The sequence below is a fragment of the Anas platyrhynchos genome, chromosome 16, assembly GCF_047663525.1.
Source record: "Anas platyrhynchos isolate ZD024472 breed Pekin duck chromosome 16, IASCAAS_PekinDuck_T2T, whole genome shotgun sequence".
Classification (NCBI taxonomy): Eukaryota; Metazoa; Chordata; class Aves; order Anseriformes; family Anatidae; genus Anas; species Anas platyrhynchos.
Genome location: NC_092602.1, coordinates 6,949,747 through 6,963,953, shown reverse-complemented (window position 1 = coordinate 6,963,953; position 14,207 = coordinate 6,949,747). Strand labels below are relative to the sequence as shown.

Here is a 14,207-nt window from a genome sequence, read left to right as displayed (position 1 = left end):
AGAACTGTTTCAGAAACATTTGTCTAATTGATGGCTAAAGCTCTAAGCGGAGGTTTCCAGCCCCAGTACAATCCAGGGCTCCTTATTTCCTTCATTAGGCCGTACTGGCTGCAATTTAACTCCTTTGGACACTTTATCCTTGCACAACAAGGTGGAAAACAACTTTCCCCTGGCTCTCTGCAGCCCGGTTCCTTTTAGCCCCTGCAGGCAGTAGGGGTTTTACTCCAGCAAGCAGCCCAGTCTGACCTCCAGCCCACTCCCATCCCACCTGAGTGGCCTGTGCTAAGCAAAACCCAGTCCCCACCCTTTTCTTACAGCTTACCTCATTCAGCGTGTCTTCTGTGGTGGCGAAGTTGATGTTTTTGATGAACAAGGTACACCCTGGAACGCTCTCTTCTTCTTCCTCATCCTCTTCATCCTCTTCCTCCCCCTGTGCTGCTGTTTCTGCTGAGCCCTCGACAGCTGTGGCTGTGTCATCACCTGATACGAGAACAAACACAACGCTGTAAGATGGAACAAAGCTGAATTTGGGGCGAGCTTGCCCCCTGCCCCAGCTGTGAGTCCAACAGGAACAGAACAATCCTCTCTCGGCTCTTTGTGGGTGAACAGGGACTGAGGCAAGCTCAGCACACGGTACGTGAACATGTCACTGTGGAAGCTGTGATACTGCCTGTCCTTTGAACGCAGAAACTCCACCAACCTGCTTCCCCAGCACTCAAACACCCTCACATCTACCCTCGCCAGACACTGCTGGACTAGGCAAGGGGCCTCAGCCTTGCTTGAGCCCACTAGTGCACTGCTCCACCTCACCTCTTGCTAACACTTACCTGCAGGATGCAAAATCCTGCCTTCCCCATCAGCACACGAAGGCACTTATTAGACAACAGAGTACACACATAAGCTGTCATCCATTGGCTCTCCAACTCCTTTTCTTGCTAAAAAACTTGTATTTTCACACTAGCTTCATCCCCTACAGCGTAGCTGATGCTGTGCTCAGGGGGACCAAGCTAAGCACCTCCCTTGGGCATTACCACCACCCCCTCGATGATTTTTCTAGGCTCATTTCTCTCACTTTGCACAAGATAAACCTGTATAGGGTCAGGGGTGCACAGAGACCCCCTGGCTCTATTTCAAGAGCTGCCTTTCCCCACAGGGCTCCATCTGGTTGCCCTCCCTGCCCCAGTGCCACGCAGCCCAAGCCTTTTTGGTCGAGTGGCCAAACTCTCCTGATCCCAGCCAGGGAGGAATTTGCCAACAAGGTACGGAAAAAACTCATCGCCTCTGAAGGCGACTCATCAGAGAAAGGGGGAGGGAAGAGATTTAGCGAGACGGGGTGGGATGAAAAGGTGCCTCCATCTGTGGCTGGCACAATGAGGCTGCCACGCGCCGCCGCCTGAAGCCCTTTTGTGAGCGAGGCGAGGAGTTTACTGCGCATCCCCTCCCTTCCCTCTCCCAGATGCAGAGCGCCAGAGGCTGGCAGCAAAGACCATTATCAGCCCCAAGCAGCCTTCCAGGAGCTCCTGCGCTTAAAGCCCTTTATCTCGAGGTGAGGGTCTCGGTTACAGGCAGATAAAGCGCCCCCCCCAGCTCCGCTGGGCTCCGGCTGTCCCCTGTGACCCACACGCAGAACAGCAGCCCAGGAAGAGGCTTTTCATCAGCTTTTCTCCCCCCTCCCCAAACCTCAGAGTCCTGAAATAGCTTCCAGCAAAACAACCCTACATAAAGCCATGCTTCTCCAGCCTTTTTTTTTTTTTAAAGGTTTAAAGGATCTTGAAAGGTTTTAAACATACAGGCAAGATTTAATTGTTATAGACCCTGGGATGGGGAGAAAGTCTGCTGGCAGAGGGAAGGTTGTGCCCTTGTGGCAGCAGAAAATCACCCAGACAAAGCATACAGCAGGGCTTGACACAGGAGCACAGAGAAACGAGCACAGGGACCCTTGATCTGACACAGGCACGTCAGCTGCTCCATCCACTGCTGCCTGTTGTGGCAAGCTGGCTGCCCACGGACAGGGCGGCTTGCACAGCACGCAGCCATCTCAAAACCACACTCAGGGGGGCAGGTCTGGCTCAAAGCAAAACAGCTACAGCTCTCCTGATGGCTGCTGCCCAGCCCAGGCCAAAAATCTCCTCCCATCAGCCCAGGCCAACTGGATCGTGAGCTGCCTGCCCCGCATCCAGGAGGTGAGGGGCACAGAGACAGGATAGAGCCCAGTGCTTGTGTGGGACATGCTGCAGGTGTTCTTAGGGGATCCTAAAAACCACACAGAGGACATCAAGAGAATGGTTCCCTACCTAAAAGCTCAGAAACATCAGCATTGATGCTTTAGACAGAATGCAGCAGGGGAGTAACCAGAGACACCTCCTAACCCGAAGTTAAAGCTCTTACCAGGTGCCGTGCTTGCTTCTCCCTCTTTTTCTGAAGCCTCTGTAGTTTTTTGCTGAGGGGCTGGGCCGGAGAAGACACCCATTGGAGCCCATTCCAGATACAGTGGCGTGGAGTGAAACTGAAGAGAACGCAGGAGAAACGTGAAGAGCATTAGGTAAGGCACGAAAAAATCTCTGTTCTCAGCTTTTCTACTCAGACACACTTCTGGAAAACAGCAGTAGGAAAGCTAAGCAACATTTTTGCCTGGCTTAGCTATCTTGCACTGAAGGAGAACTGGTATCCAACCAGACACAGGGCCAGCCTACTAGATGGCACCTAGAGGTCAAGGAGCAGGGCCACAGCTGGGCAAACAGGCTCCAAGGGGAGCTCCAGGCTTCAGTACCACACACCCCTATTGCAAAAAGTACCAGAAACCCTCTCCCAGGCCACAGAGGGATTATTATAGCATAGCAGCGACTGAGAACTCACATCCTCCAATCCCCCACCTCACGTTTTTACAAGCCCTCCTTTCTACAGATCCATAATTAGCCAAGACCCACGCTCTCCAGGCAGCTGCCTGCCCCTGGCCACGCTCACCTTGGAGTAGGCCAGCCTGGTGAACGCTTGCTTGGCCTCAGTTGGCTCCAGGAACTCCACGATGGCTGTGATGCCTCCTGCAGGGAGCAGCACCCGGCCCAAGCTGCCGTGCTTGCCAAAAAGGTCCTCCAGCTCTGACACGCTCGTGCTGGCGGGGAGGTTCTTGACCAGGATCACGGTTTTACTCCGCTTGCCAGCAGCCTGCCGCGTTTGATTGGGGGAAAAGAGAAAGGGGAGATGGGATTTCAGAAAGCCACACAGCATGTATTTCATCCATTCCAAGCACAGTTGCATTTGCAAGTGTTCACAAGGTTTCTTAACTCTTTTAAGAGTTCATTTCTGCAAGATGAGGATTAATTAATTTCAGAAAGAGCTGAGGATGTCAGGACTAGGCAACCACAGAAGAAGCAGGTTCTATTTGCTGCCTCCAGCTGGGCATCTCACCTGACTGAAGGCATCCAGGCAGACTCCGTTTTCAATTAGGAACCGGCGAATTTCCTGCACCAGCTCAGTTTCTCCCAGAGCGACCCTCACTGCCACGCTGTCTTTGCTCTCCTGCAGGCAAGAACATCAGTTAGAAACATGACAGAGGTCAAAGCAGGGAAGCAAAGGGCCTGATCCAGGAAAGTACTGAGCAACTGTTGCTCCTGCTGCTCTTAGAAGCATCAGGAATTTGGCAGAGAGGTTGAAGGCAAAATGTTCCAGCTCCTCTGAATCTGCTGGGAGTAGCTAAGTGGTAGGGTGTAAATTCCCATCAACTTCCAGCCATGTACAAACTCAACATTCAGCCACAGAAAAGCAGATATGGTGGGGAAGGGGGAGAAGAATGTCATTTTGTCTTCCGGTGACAAAGGGATTGGCCCCCACAGAGAGGCTACAGGACCAGTGATCTTTCAGCCTGTACAGTGCTCACGATTGTACAGCAGCTTTTGCTGCACAAGACCATCAGGCAGGTCCTGGCCCTGAGAAAACAGGTGGGAAAATGATCTCCCATCCCCGCCGATCAATAACCAACTCACGTGATCCAGCACTTGGCTTTTCGAAGCGTTGTACTTCTGCGCAATGGCATCAGCCACAGCACTTGTGCCCACAAACAACGTGTTCCAGTTGTGAGAGCTGCAGAGAGAAAAAAGAGCCAGGTTCAAAGCCTTGCAGCCTTCTTTCATTGGCAACTCTCTACTCGATGGTCCTGGGAGAAAACTTTGAAACCAATATGTTGCAGAGGAAGATAACCCCAAATTCCTGTAGATTTTAGAAATACAGGTGGCCAAACAGAAGAGAAAGACCAAATGATCTGAAACAACTGCCCCCCAAAGAGTTACAGCATCAGACCAACTTTTGTGAGGCACCAGAGAAACTCCTAAGCAGAGCCACTGAACCCCACGTTTCTCTCAATTTGTGCTACTCACTGAACTACTAGAGCCACTTGGAGAGAGGAGTCAGGTAGATAGGAGATAAAAGAAACAGAAAGGTGCACAATAAATGCCTTATTGGCTCTGGTAACCTCGACATCCCCTGCAAAGATGCATTCTGGCCATTTGGGAATTTGGCAGGCTGTATCATCACACCGTGCTACAAGACACCTTTGTACCTGGCACTGTTGGCTTTTTCCTTGGCCTCTTTCTGCTTTTTGTAGGAGGAAGACTCGTCTGCATCCACATCTTCAATTTTTTCCTTCTTGATTGTGGAGGGTAAAAGATGCATCATTCTACCCTAGAAGGAAGGAAGAAGAGGTCCAGAAGCAATTAAATATCCCAGAGTAGCTCATGAGCTAAGTAAGCAAGGGGAAGAAGCTTTCAGGCACCTTTTCTAGTCAAGTGAATTAGGTGAAAGAGGGAACCTCTGCCCCCAATCACCCAAAGAAACCCCGTTCAGCAAAGCACAGGAGCAACAAACACCCTCCCCGCACAGGAAACCCATCGGCGGCTGTACCTGGAACACCTGCCCGTCCATTTCTGCATAGGCCTTCACTGCGTGCTCGGGCATCATGTAGGTGATGAAAGCAAATCCTTTGGGCTTCTTGGTCAGTCTGTCTATAGGGAAATGGATATCCGAGAGGGGCCCTGCGAGAGGAAAGGCCTTTCTGTGAGAGATACCCTGTCACAGCCAGCACAGCCCACAACAGCACTCAGAACTGGCACCTCCTGGCCACACAAATGCAGCTGCTTAGAACTCGTCTTCTTTATCTTAAGTCAGGGACCAGGATTTCCACAACCTAACCCTCTGTCTGTCCCAGGACACTCTCATACCAAGAGAAACTTAAATTTACCTAACTTTGAGCAAAAAGGGAAGCTCGAAGGTCCCAGCTCACATGCCAAACATAAACAGAAATTTGGGATGCTCAGAAATTCATACCCCTTACCTACAAAATCTAGGAGTGTCCCGTGTGATCAGTGTGTTTCATGCAGTAGGTGCTTTCAGCTACCCTCTCCTCCTTCCCATCCCACCAGGACTCTGAGACTGACTGGAAAGAGCTTTTATGGCTGTGTTTGAGACGTGATGAGGAAGGAGGGCACACACACGCAGCATGCTTTGAGCTAAGCAAAACAGCACCAGGATCAGTTTCAAAGCCAAGCAACCACATCTTATCACACCGGGCAATAAAAATTATAGGACTCAGTCTGTGTCTGAGGGGTGTGGGACATGGAGCTTCACACATCCACTCCCACCAAGCAAACCTCTGTCCCAGCCCTGCAGCAAGTACGTACCATACTTGGAAAAGATCTTCTCCAAGTCCTCCTCAGTGCTGGTAAAAGGCAGATTCCTGACAAAGAGCCTTCCTGATTCAGACAGGTCCTCTTCTTCCTCATCATCCCTCTTCCTTCGTTGCCACAGCTTGTCATCAGTTTTTGCTGGAACGGTTTCTTTTGGGGTATTCCCACATCGGAGTACCTTGACATATCGCCCATCTAGTCCAAAACCACAAGCACATTAGATGCTTCCCACAGCCACGGGAAATTTATAGCAATGAGTTAAGAGTCCGGGCTTACAGCAGTGACACAGGCAATTATAACTTGAAAAAAATGAGCAGAATTCTGCCTGGTTAAACAAAAGGATGAGGGCTGCAGGAGATTAGTCTTCACGAAAAGCAGAATAATGCTTGCTAGCCAGCTGCACAGCCTCCTTCCCCTTCAGAGCTCCAACACTTCTGCCTCTGCCAGCCTCATCCACAGGCTTCTAAGCTAATGTTCCCATCCTGCATGTTTTTTTGTTTTGTTTCGTTTTTTTTTTTAACAAGTATAAGTTGAGCAGTTCCACTACAGACCAGGCCAGCAGCAGGTTTCAAATCCAGATTTACAGAGTCATTTCTACAAATCCCCTGCAGTATCCCACCTAGATTTAAACAATATCATTTTTATGCCAAGAGCAAAACACACTTCAGGCACATGGCAAGAAACAAGAGCCAAAGAGCACACGGCTCAGCCCGTTGCCAAGTCTAAGCTGCTCCTGATGGCACTGACATAGCACCTGGTTTTCCCACGTCAGCAGTGCAGAGCAAACCACCCCCACCATCTGCCTGGGAAAAACTGAAGCAATAGGAGATTCTTTCGCAGGGAACACTTCAGCAGCTGAGCACCCTGCCATCGACAGCAGCCGGAAAGAGAAGGAACAAGCAGCCCTTACCTAGGCATTCTTTTTTCCGTTTCAAGGCCCTTTGCACTTCTGCTTCACTCTTCAAGTCAACAAAGACATAACCTTGGAGGAAGGAAAGGTTCAGCTGAGCATCATGTGGGGTGCACAGAGTCACTAATTGGCTAATTAAGGGTGAATCAGGCTTTTTAAACATAGATTCCTATAGATAAAGCATTCAGGTCCCATTAAAGTTTCAATCCAGCCTGAAAACAGCCCCATCAGACTGGAAGGCTGCCTTTTAATAGCTCATTCTCTACGTACAAACCAAACAAGCCCAATTTAACAGCTGAAGTGGGCTTTCACGGGTGTCTCCAAGCCGTCAAGAGCAAAGAAAAGATGTGTCTGCTGTAAGGCTATGAAAGAAAAACAGCAAAGTTCTCTGCCAGCTCCGAGGACCTGCTCTTTCTGATGGGTACCTCCAGTAACTGCAGCCCCTCAGAAGCCCACCTTGGTTACAGATGGATTTTACAGATGGGCTGGCAGCAGCAGCCCTTCCCAGAGGAAGGGACCTTTCCTTGGCACGGTTTGGGATGTTTAGGAAAGCTCCAGGGGCAGACGAAAGAACAGGCTCCTGCTGCTGTATGCTGCAGTACCCTAAGGGAGCACAGCCAACATTACTCTGCCCATGGCATCCTATGGACAACAACTAGGGCAGGTGAGCTGCAAAGTCACAGAAAGGTCTATAAGAATCAGGGCACGAGCTAGCAATTTAGAACTACAGATGGAAAGAGCAGTGGTGTGATTCAGAAGTCCTCCAAGTCACAGATCCAACCCCCTTCAACATTTATACCTTACCTGTGTTTTTCCCCTGGGCATTTTTTCCTATCCGGATTGCCACTGGCTTCAGAGGCAAGAAGAATTCTCGAATCTTTTGCTGCAGGAAGAATTAAAATTGCTTAAATCAGTTCTCAGATACAGGAAGCAGGTTTCATACTCTTTTGTAAGCACTATAAAAACATCACATGCAACATACAGCATTTCTGCACAAAACCAGGTAAAAAGCTTCTTTGTCTGCCCATACAACTCTCAGCACAGCTCCACTGAGTAAAGAAAGGGGCCTCTTAAAAGATTTGGTTGAGTTACAAGCTGGGAACACCCCTGAACACTCATTCCCAGCTTGGGAACAAAGCTCACCTCAGTGATGTTCAGAGGGGCACCATGCAGTTTCACTGTGTATGGCGTGCTTGCTTCTCCTGAGCTGACCTGGTTCTTCTGCACAAAAGGACAGAAAAAAAAGCAGCTGAATGAAAAACAGTAAAAGTTACAGGACAACAAGCTGATTTTGCCCAGCAAGCAGGAGGTGTAAGATAAAAAAAACAAGAGATTCTCTCAATTGCATCAGCCTGGGCCGGATGAGGGTGCAAAGTTTGACTGGGATGTTCAGACAACTGCTAAAAAGCAACCTGTGCATTCTCTGCAGACACAGAGACAGGCACAGGAAAGAGAGAAAAGCCTCTGAAAAGTGCACCAACAGCACTTCTTAAAAAGCCCTAGTTTCCAAAAAGGGAAATTTAATCAGCACTGAAAAGATATCTAACAAACTGTTTTTAATGTCTCCCACCAAGTGGCCCAACAAAGCTGGTACCTGGGAGTCTTGCAGATTTCAAGTTTTCAATCTCATCCCTGGAGCAACCAATGAAGACGTACCATCCCATGAAGTTTCTGCTTTATGACAGATAAAATATAATTCAACAATACCTGTAGCGTGGATCCTTTTTTCTTCTTCTCTGCTGGTGACTCTTGCTGTGGTTTCTGGGCTTTTGCCTTCCCCTTTTTTTCTGTGTGGGTGCTGACAGTTTCTACAGTGTCTGAGTCCTCCTCACTCTCACTCTCCTCTTCCGTCTCTTCACTGTCTGTTTCTTCTTCTGTGCTAGAGGAAGACGAATCCTTCACTACTTTAGATTTCAGGTAATCCATATCTGAGAGGTCCTCCCTGGCAGCTGCTTTCTTCTCCTGGCCTTTCTTTGCTGTCAGAAAAAAAAAGAACAAAGTATTGCATCAATACTGCTGCTTTCTCCTCAACCAGGTAAAATCTGAGAACAGACACAATCACTAGAACCAATTATCTATCCTTTCTACATGAAGGAAAGGCTTAAAAATAGCAGAGCAATTTTAAATCAGCACTTCCACACTGACATGTCTGGACTGCTGTTTCTTTTTTCTTTTTTTTTTAAGCAGAAGTTCATATATAAAACAAATTAGAAAGGAGCTTGAGGCATTTCATGAATTATTTTGTCTCCGATTTAACTAAATACTTCAAATGGACTCCAGAGAAGATTTTCAATTGTTCAGTTAAGTTTTGCGCAGACAAATGACAGAGGAAGACATTTCTCCAAAACACCATCCATCCATCCCCAGGGATCGATTGACCACACCTACATTTTAGTTACCCGAACAGAGGCAAAGAGCAGCAGGCAAGGTGCCATTTACTCCAAAAGGAGATAAGGCAATACCACACAGGGAGCAAGAAAGACTCCAAAACCACATTCATCACTGGTGCAAGAACACTGGAGACTAAAAATACCAGAGTGAGAAATCTGGGCTGTAGTCTAAGTTATCCCAGCGCTCTACTAGACACCGTTTTCCTTCTAGGATCTAACACACTGAACTCTGGCCGTTCCCATCAACTCTTACAGAGCCTGAGGACATACCAACATTTTCAGAAATATGCAAAAGGCAGACCATGTTCACAGAAAGCAGTTAAGTGATACTAAATAAAAGGAAACCACATCCAGCTTTGGAAATGCTGGCAATGAAAGGGGCCATAGGCTAGGTCAGCATTAAAGGAGAGAAATTTCCCCTATTACTCTTCCTAGGCTTTCAGGAAAAAGCACAAATGCCATCCACTTAATACCAGAAACTGTGTTTCTTCACGTTTGGGTTGCTAGCTGTTCACCTGAAGCGTACTGAGCAAGTCTCACACTGGGGAAGCTACCTTTTGACTGCACTGTCTCTGTTTGTGGGCAGGACACTGAGGTTCGGAGACAAAGATGAGCAAAGATGGTTCCTTTTGGTACCTTTGGTTTCCTCCTCATCTTCAGAGGGTTCATTCCCCTCCCTCTCCTCCTCGCTCAGATCCTCAGACTCATCTGAATCAAAGTTCAGATAATCAGCTGCTGCCTTTGATTTTTCCTTCTTGGGCTTTTCTGTCAAAGTGTCGTTAGCCCAGGTGGCCACCTGAGACCGTTTCTGGTGAACCACCAAGAATTCCTGGAATGCTTCATCTCCTTCCAGCTGTTGAAAAATAAAGCAAGCAGACAAACTGTGAAGACAGGCAGAGGAGAGGTAGTAGCAAGTCCGAATTCAAGGACAGCTCATTTCTAGCCACAGAAAGAAAACTTACAAACAGAAGTCCACTTTACACTCACAAGGTGAATCACTAACAGCTCTCAGCCCTACACCTTCTTGTTGTACTTACTGTTTAGAAAGCACTTTAAGGAAAAAAAAACATTTAAGAAAGAAAAAGTGCACAAGTCAAACATAACAAAACTTGCACGTGGTTTGAAAACACAGTTGTTGAAACAGATTTGTCCGGGATGCAGTGTTTGTTCACAAAGGAGTAGTTAACAATAAAAAAAAAACACACAATAAAACTATTTCTAATGTTGGGATTATCAGAATTATGCTTTGTTACAGCAGAATTGACTGTTGGGGAATTCTTTACATCATACATCTTGCCTGAATTGACAGCAATGAAAACAATACAGAAAAAAAACTCTATTATTCCTGTTCTTAATATAAGTTAACTATGTAGGGACTGGGACTGAAACTTACCTCCTTTAAGTCTTCTGTGGGGTCTTTCTTCTTTTTATTCTAGGAAGATAAACCATGTTTAGAAAGCATTATTAGAAGCAGAGGCAGTATCACTTCTCAGGTAACCTAAGGGTAGAGGGAACATAGATCCAAAGGCAGAAAATGCCAGAACCAGGCCTCCAACATCAGCTCTCCCAGCTACTCAATCCCCTTTCCCCCACACCCGGCTATCCCCCTCTCTGCCAAGTCACTGCCATGCATCAGATTTTCATGGAAAAAAAAAAAAGAAAAAAAAAGCAAGGCTTACTTTCTTTGCGCCTGCAGGAGCTGCACTCGTCACAGGTTTCTCAGGCTGCTTTTCCGAGGCAGGGACCTTCTGAGAGTGCTTACTCCACGCTTTGGGTTTTGAAGGGTCACCAAAAGACTTGCACAACTCAACCTGAGAGGAATAAATCAAGTCTTTAAAAATAAACGGTCTGAACAGTGCTCAACTAAACAGTCAAACAAGTTCTCCTGCATATCACAGATAACACTCTGCCTCGTATAATATGATGAATCATTTTAAATAAATGAAAAAAAACAACTCAAATTCACAAGTTCAGATGATCACAGCTCAAAACCTGACGCTGCTGTTCCTGAAATCACTGTCATTGCACAGAAGACAGACCCTCTGTATCAGCTACCTGCTTGGGACACCAGCAACAAGGCCTGACATCAGGCTTCGCTGTTTTGCTGCAGAGAACTTAAAATTCAGACTTTTTTGGGCACTAGCTGCTCGTCAGTAAGACTACCAAGATCTCCAATTATCAAATTTATTCTGAACCAAAAGAAGGCATTTTCAAAGATCAGCTCACAGTGACTCTGGAGGTGTCTATGAAGCTCTTGTTGAAGTGGTTCAGGGCCACCTGAGCTTCGTCTTCAGACTTGTAGCCGATGAAGCCGAATTTCCGGAATTTGCCATCCTTGGTGAACTTCAAGCAGCAATCGGTCAGCGTGCCGAAGGCTGCAAACAGCTTCCGAAAGCGATCTTCCTTCATCTGGGAAACGAGGAACAGGAAAAGAGGTCAGCAACAGGATATAACAACAGAGATGCTTTGTGGACATATCCAAACCAATGCACTTACTAACAACGGACTACTGAAAAAATACATCACATTATATCGTGGCAGAGCTGGTAAAAAACAAAAATCAACTATGAAAGCTCTTCATCTCCCCACGAATTCCCTACATGCATACATCTGTGCCTCCAAGAGCTCCCCACTCAAACGCTGCACCCAGGTAGGGGGCTGCCCTCAATCCAGCACCCACTGCAACCACAGGCAGCTGCCCACACCTCCACATGAGGCTCCTGGCCCGCAGCACCCCAACCACCAAGGGTCCTGTCCCCAGCACTCTCTCACTTTCTCCAGCCAAGCTGAGGACTCTCTGTGTCAGGACACAGAATCAGAAAATCATTAAGGTTGGAAAAGCCATCCGAGACCATCTGCTCCAACCACCCCCTACCACCACTATCACCCGCTAACCCATGTCCCCAAGCACCACGTCCAACCTTTCTTTGAACACCCCCCCAGGGACGGTGACTCCACCACCTCCCTGGGCAACCCATCCCAGTGCCTGACTGCTCTTTCTGACAGAAATGTCTCCTCATTGCCAACCTGAACCTCCCCTGGCACAACTTGAGGCCATTCCCTCTGGTCCTATCAGTTACCCATGAGAAGAGGCCGACCCCCACCTCCCCACCCCTTCCTTTCAGGCAGTTGCAGAGAGCAATGAGGTCTCCCCTGAGCCTCCTCTTCTCCAGCCCAAATCCCCCCAGCTCCCTCAGCCGCTCCTCACAGGCCTTGTGCTCCAGGCCCTTCCCCAGCCTCGCAGCCCTTCTCTGAACGCATTCCAGGCCCTCGATGTCCTTCTGGTAGCGAGGGGCCCAAAGCCGAACCCAGCACCCGAGGTGCAACCTCACCAGAGCAGAGCACGGGGGGACCATCACCTCCCTGCTCCTGCTGGCCACACTTCTCCTGACACAAGCCAGGCTGCCGGCGGCCACCTGTGCAGGCTGCGGGCTCCCTCCCCGCTCCCTCCCCGCTCCCTCCCCAGGACCCCACCGCGGCCTCCCCACTCCCAGCAGCCCGCACCCAACCCCCCAGGCCCCACTCCCCCCGAACGCCGCCCCGCTGAGCCCGCCGCCGCTCTCACCCCGTTGGGGAGGTTCTTCACGATGAGCCTCGACATGTCGGCGACAGAGGGGGGCGGCGACAGCGGCCGCGACACGAGGAGGGCCCCGCTGCGCTCAGCCGGGCGCACGCCGCGCTGTGGGCGCCGCCATGTTGCCGCCGCGTCACGTGGGCGCGGGGCCCGCAGCGCGCAGGCGCGGAAGTGAGAGGGGCCCTGGCAACCGGCCCTAGCAACGCCCATAGCAACGGGCCCTAGCAACGGGCCCGGGCCTGATGATGGGGTCTGGGGGGGGGGGGGGGGCAAAAGAGGGGGATGGAGGTGGCCATGGGGGACAGTGAGGGGACAAAGGGACACGGAGGGGACAAGGGGACCCCCAGGGGGTATTGTTTCCTCAAGGGGTGTCACCTCCCCGCCAGCCCAGGGACACAGCCCCCAGAGCCACGCAGCCATGGTTTGGGGGACACTGGTGTCCCCTAAAAAGATGGTGTCCCCAAAGCATGGACCCCGCTGCCACCAGCCCCCCCGTGTTCTCCTGGTGCTGCTCGGTGGGGCCGGAGGAGGGAGCTCCGTGCCCGACACTGCTCTGAGCTGAGAGGTGCCAAGGGCAGGGGGAAGGAACACCTAAAAAAATCAGGGAAATTGGGGGTGATGGCGTGAGCTCAGTGCTGCTTTGCTTCCTGCCTGCCCCTGTAAAAGGGGGAGATCTCCGGGAAGGCAGCAGGTTCAACCCAGCCACACCACAGCTCCATCCCAATGGCTTGGTGGGACTGGGATGCAGGCTTGTAACTGGGGAGCCCAAGCTGACCCCCAAAGGTGAGCAGGAAGGGAACTGCCTGCATTTTCCAGGCAAGAATTCAGAGAATGGCCAGACTCAGTGCTCAGGAGAGAATAGGATGCTCTGGGATGGCCATCTGAGGCTCTGCTTGAAGGAAAATCACGCTGCATGAAGCTACCTATGAGTGCCCAGGAGGAGATGCTCCTGCTCCCATCACCCAGCTCTTTGAAGGGGTCTCCATGAGCCGTCGTGGAGCTGGGGACCCATCTCCCTCCCCCTCGCCCTCTGCTCCTGCCTCGTCCTTGCCGTGCTGTCAGCCCTGTCACTGGGACGCAGGCTGGCACTGACAGGGCCCCGCTCACACCGTCACTAACACGTCCAGACCATGCCCTTGTCACTCCCGTCCTCTCCAAGACGTTTGTCCCCCTCTCTCCCTCCCCATCTCCTCCTCACCTGCTGATCGCAGCCGCCAGCAGTGCCCAGCTCCAGCCTGTGCTGTCCAGGACAGCTCTGACCTTGTCCTACCAAGCTGTCACTGCTGGGACAGAGCTGTCCCCAGCCCCAGCCAGCCATCCTGCTCCCCATGGGTCCCGCACCTCACCTGGGGATGCAATTTCCTTCCAACATCCCCTCCTGCAATTAAGGTTGATCCTCCCCAGGTGAGAGCTCACAGAGAAGCCTCAGTGCCCATGAGTGGACGTGGCTTTTGCCAGGGCCGTGGAGATTTTCCCCTTTGCTATTCACCCTCCTTTGCGAGTACCATATTTCAGCCTCCCCAAATGCAAAGATCTGGCTACAGAAGCAAAAGCTTTCAAAATTCTGACTTCAGAGTTGATTTTACTTTCTACTCCCCAGTCTACCTCTGGCTCCAGTTTTTATGTTTGTAAGTGTGAAAGCTGGAACATTTTTA

At 50.1% G+C, this 14,207-nt stretch overlaps 1 protein-coding gene across 4 annotated transcripts in view; it reads right to left on the bottom strand.

The window, feature by feature from the left end:
- Positions 1-14,207, bottom strand: part of RBM19 (RNA binding motif protein 19) — a 70,181-nt gene that overhangs the window by 45,225 nt on the left and 10,749 nt on the right. For 3 of the 4 annotated variants that reach the window (XM_072024227.1, XM_072024229.1, XM_072024228.1), the window contains exons 3-18: positions 11,205-11,387; positions 10,658-10,789; positions 10,372-10,410; positions 9,615-9,831; positions 8,296-8,564; positions 7,732-7,809; positions 7,393-7,471; positions 6,589-6,660; positions 5,673-5,873; positions 4,897-5,027; positions 4,556-4,677; positions 3,984-4,080; positions 3,409-3,519; positions 2,965-3,165; positions 2,389-2,506; positions 323-480 (exon numbers count right to left, since the gene is read on the bottom strand). In XM_072024227.1, the coding sequence (XP_071880328.1) occupies positions 323-480; positions 2,389-2,506; positions 2,965-3,165; positions 3,409-3,519; positions 3,984-4,080; positions 4,556-4,677; positions 4,897-5,027; positions 5,673-5,873; positions 6,589-6,660; positions 7,393-7,471; positions 7,732-7,809; positions 8,296-8,564; positions 9,615-9,831; positions 10,372-10,410; positions 10,658-10,789; positions 11,205-11,387 (2,208 nt within the window). Of the gene's footprint in view, positions 1-322; positions 481-2,388; positions 2,507-2,964; positions 3,166-3,408; positions 3,520-3,983; positions 4,081-4,555; positions 4,678-4,896; positions 5,028-5,672; positions 5,874-6,588; positions 6,661-7,392; positions 7,472-7,731; positions 7,810-8,295; positions 8,565-9,614; positions 9,832-10,371; positions 10,411-10,657; positions 10,790-11,204; positions 11,388-12,543; positions 12,725-14,207 lie in introns of those variants that run through there. The other variant, XM_038187366.2, reaches the window with a different exon arrangement.